The 4,539-nt window shown below is 47.0% G+C and overlaps 1 protein-coding gene across 1 annotated transcript; it reads right to left on the reverse strand.

Moving 5' to 3' along the window:
* Positions 1–1,884: 1,884 nt before the first annotated feature.
* Positions 1,885–3,243, reverse strand: LOC135813539 (uncharacterized). Its single transcript, XM_065326630.1, has one exon. The coding sequence runs from the start codon at positions 3,241–3,243 to the stop codon at positions 1,885–1,887; it is 1,359 nt and encodes a 452-aa protein (XP_065182702.1).
* Positions 3,244–4,539: the final 1,296 nt, after the last annotated feature.

The following is a 4,539-nucleotide window of genomic DNA, read 5'->3' on the forward strand; positions in this document are numbered from 1 at the left end:
TCGTTCGTTAAGCCAAAGAATATTCGGCTACTGGGTTTTGATATTCGTTTCACCACTAGTTTTGAAAAAAGTAAAAAAAAAATGTGTATTTCTAACCTCTCTACTGTGTTAGAGTTCCACGGACTCCACTTACATAGAAATATGTGGGATTTGTGGTAATTATTCGAAGTTAGCAAATTCAAAGTTCACTTTAATTATAATAATATAGAAAAGTCGGAAAAGGACATTATTATTATTATTATTATTATTATTATTATTAAGTAGTGGTTGCGACTTCGGCGATGATTTGTAAGAAAGGTTTGCTCCCCACACCGGAGCTCGCAAGTCAAGTCAGTCAAGTGTCAAGTCGGCGGAATAGCGCGAGCTCCGGTGTGGGGAGCAAACCTTTATTATTATTATTATTATTATTATTATTATTTTAACTGGTTTGAGGGAAAGAGACAAACGGGAAAAGTCTGAAGAAAAAATTGACTGTCACCACCAGGACTCAAACCAGGGACCCTCGCTTGTAGCCAGCGATGCTCTAACCACTGAGCTATGGTGTAGTCGTCATCCCAGCAGAGGCCGTTCAAATTATTATTATTATTATTAAGTACGAAGTATTGGTTGCGACTTCGGCGATAATTTGTAAGAAAGGGTTTGCTCCCCACACCGGAGCTCGCGCTATTCCGCCGACTTTACTTGACACTTGACTGACTCACGACTGCCATCCAGAGCACACGAGAAGTCCATCGAACCTTCGACTCTGCAAACCTGCAAGAAAGCACCACTCCCTGCTCAATACACAGTGTTTCGGGGAATTCACCCCTCATCAGTTGAGCTTGAGTAGGCTGAGGAAGATTGTGCCTGAAGAGCACCACTTATATAGTGCTCTCCAGGCACAAACATCACCAGGGATACAAACTTACAGAGACGCTCCGCTTCCAGCGCGACAAACACCTCGTGAACACCAGATAGCAGCGTGAGTCAGTGTCGCTCCTGGACGGTGAGACAGACGTCGAGGACCCTCGGTCATTCGCAACGCTGTCACCTCCAAACCAACTAGTCGCAAGCCGTTTCCCTGGTGATGTTTGTGCCTGGAGAGCACTATATAAGTGGTGCTCTTCAGGCACAATCTTCCTCAGCCTACTCAAGCTCAACTGATGAGGGGTGAATTCCCCGAAACACTGTGTATTGAGCAGGGAGTGGTGCTTTCTTGCAGGTTTGCCGAGTCGAAGGTTCGATGGACTTCTCGTGTGCTCTGGATGGCAGTCGTGAGTCAGTCAAGTGTCAAGTAAAGTCGGCGGAATAGCGCGAGCTCCGGTGTGTGGAGCAAATCCATTATTATTATTATTATTGTTATTTGCACTCGAAAACACCGCCATTCCGGCAACAGGCTCTCAGCTGCACCAAATAAATAACTTTGCCAATATTTCGCCCATTGGGCATCATCAGGGCATTGAGGAAGGGGAGGCCAAATTACGAAATATAAAGACGAATAATGCAGGCAGATGAATGTTCTAGAACTAACACATCATGGTGACACAATTGGCAAGGCCAGCAAACTAAACAATCATCACTTGTAAGGTGACCTAAACAAAACGAAAGATGAGAAAACTCACACATACACACAGACACACTGATTTGGCAAGAAAACTAACACTAACACTAACACTAAAGTTTACAATCATCACCTGTAAGGTGACCTAAACAGAAGAAAGAAGACTAGTAAGACTATCACAGCACGTACAAGAACACTTTCAAGTGTGGGAATGCTAAAGGCGATCTATGTATATGACAGCGGTGTATGTGCAAAGTATGTGTATGTGCTGTGTCAGGTGGTAAAGTCCAGTGGTAGTTCGAGGAGATGGGTGTCGATTCCAGTGACGATCCGGTGACATCCAATCAGTCAATTAGGCGCCAGCCATCATCGCAATTGACTGCTGGTTTGCGCTTCCTTATCTCGATAGCTTCAAGCAGTTTCCTTGATGGTAGCGAAGCCTCCCTGCCGAGAATCTTTGCCTGGTGGAAGGGCAGAAAGTTGGAAGACTTTAAAGATTCTCGATGCTGGGTACGATAGTGGAAGCCCCAGGGAGCCTTCGCCACCATCGCCCTTGCCTCTCGGTAGTGCTCAGCGAATTGGTCCCTCACCGGCCGCTCGGTCTCACCAACGTACAATTCCGCACACAACGTGCAAGACATACAATAGACAACACCTTTGACTAAACACTGATTATCCACCATACTCGCATCACATGCACGACACTCCATTGGTCGACCTCTCCCTCTCTTCACCTCCGATCGCTGCTTCTCACGGGGACACACACGTACAGCACTCGACGATCGGACCAACATATCCTTCAAAGAAGGACCAGACACAAAGACAACACGAACATGCGGACTGAACTTTCGAACACGTCGTGAGACACGAGCGGCAAGTGAGTCGTTGATGAAGGGCAGTTTGATGACTGACTTGAATTGGTTGTGTCTGCGCTTGCTGTCACGCTGCTGTTGTTGAGACGGGTGTGTATCTTGTCTCTTCCCCTTGGCCGCTCGTCGTGCTGCGTTTATCTCGGTGCGTGGATAGTCATTTCTCTCGAGCAACTCTTCAATTATAGACATGCTCCTGTCTTCCGCTTCCGGTGTTGACGAGTTACGGATAGCTCGAGAGAATTGGTTCGTTGCAACAGCTCTTTTACACGACCAGGGGAGACATGATTCATAAGACAGGTGGACACCACTGTGGGAAGGCTTAACATAGAGCTCCCACTCTATGCTGTTTCCACGCACAGACAGAGCTAGATCCAGGAAGTTCACTGACTGAGTTTCGTTGACCGAGTGTTCCATTGTGAATTTGATAGTAGTGTGCTGTCCGTTGAAGTGATCTAGAAGTGCTGTTAAACCTTTCCAGCCATGTCTCCACAGTAGTATGCAGTCGTCGATATATCGCTTGTAGAGATCTGGCATCACTGTAGCTGTCGAGAGGGCCTTCTGTTCAAGCGCATCCATGAAGAGGATGGCCAGCGGAGGTGCCAGATGGTTCCCCATCGCAATTCCACGCTTCTGACGGTACTGTTTACTATTGAACTCGAAGTAGTTGTTTGACAGAACATACTGCAACATCAGCTGTACATCCGCAACCGTCAATCCAAGCATGTCGACATCATCTTTATGCTGCTCTAGCTGTAAAAGAGCTGTTGCAACGAACCAATTCTCTCGAGCTATCCGTAACTCGTCAACACCGGAAGCGGAAGACAGGAGCATGTCCATAATTGAAGAGTTGCTCGAGAGAAATGACTATCCACGCACCGAGATAAACGCAGCACGACGAGCAGCCAAGGGGAAGAGACAAGATACACACCCGTCTCAACAACAGCAGCGTGACAGCAAGCGCAGACACAACCAATTCAAGTCAGTCATCAAACTGCCCTTCATCAACGACTCACTTGCCGCTCGTGTCTCACGACGTGTTCGAAAGTTCAGTCCGCATGTTCGTGTTGTCTTTGTGTCTGGTCCTTCTTTGAAGGATATGTTGGTCCGATCGTCGAGTGCTGTACGTGTGTGTCCCCGTGAGAAGCAGCGATCGGAGGTGAAGAGAGGGAGAGGTCGACCAATGGAGTGTCGTGCATGTGATGCGAGTATGGTGGATAGTCAGTGTTTAGTCAAAGGTGTTGTCTATTGTATGTCTTGCACGTTGTGTGCGGAATTGTACGTTGGTGAGACCGAGCGGCCGGTGAGGGACCGATTCGCTGAGCACTACCGAGAGGCAAGGGCGATGGTGGCGAAGGCTCCCTGGGGCTTCCACTATCGTACCCAGCATCGAGAATCTTTAAAGTCTTCCAACTTTCTGCCCTTCCACCAGGCAAAGATTCTCGGCAGGGAGGCTTCGCTACCATCAAGGAAACTGCTTGAAGCTATCGAGATAAGGAAGCGCAAACCAGCAGTCAATTGCGATGACGGCTGGCGCCTAATTGACTGATTGGATGTCACCGGATCGTCACTGGAATCGACACCCATCTCCTCGAACTACCACTGGACTTTACCACCTGACACAGCACATACACATACTTTGCACATACACCGCTGTCATATACATAGATCGCCTTTAGCATTCCCACACTTGAAAGTGTTCTTGTACGTGCTGTGATAGTCTTACTAGTCTTCTTTCTTCTGTTTAGGTCACCTTACAGGTGATGATTGTAAACTTTAGTGTTAGTGTTAGTGTTAGTTTTCTTGCCAAATCAGTGTGTCTGTGTGTATGTGTGAGTTTTCTCATCTTTCGTTTTGTTTAGGTCACCTTACAAGTGATGATTGTTTAGTTTGCTGGCCTTGCCAATTGTGTCACCACGATGTGTTAGTTCTAGAACATTCATCTGCCTGCATTATTCGTCTTTATATTTCGTAATTTGGCCTCCCCTTCCTCAATGCCCTGATGATGCCCAATGGGCGAAATATTGGCAAAGTTATTTATTTGGTGCAGCTGAGAGCCTGTTGCCGGAATGGCGGTGTTTTCGAGTGCAAATAATAATAATAATAATGGATTTGCTCCACACACCGGAG

Source organism: Sycon ciliatum, chromosome 4 (assembly GCF_964019385.1).
Source record: "Sycon ciliatum chromosome 4, ocSycCili1.1, whole genome shotgun sequence".
Taxonomy (NCBI): domain Eukaryota; kingdom Metazoa; phylum Porifera; class Calcarea; order Leucosolenida; family Sycettidae; genus Sycon; species Sycon ciliatum.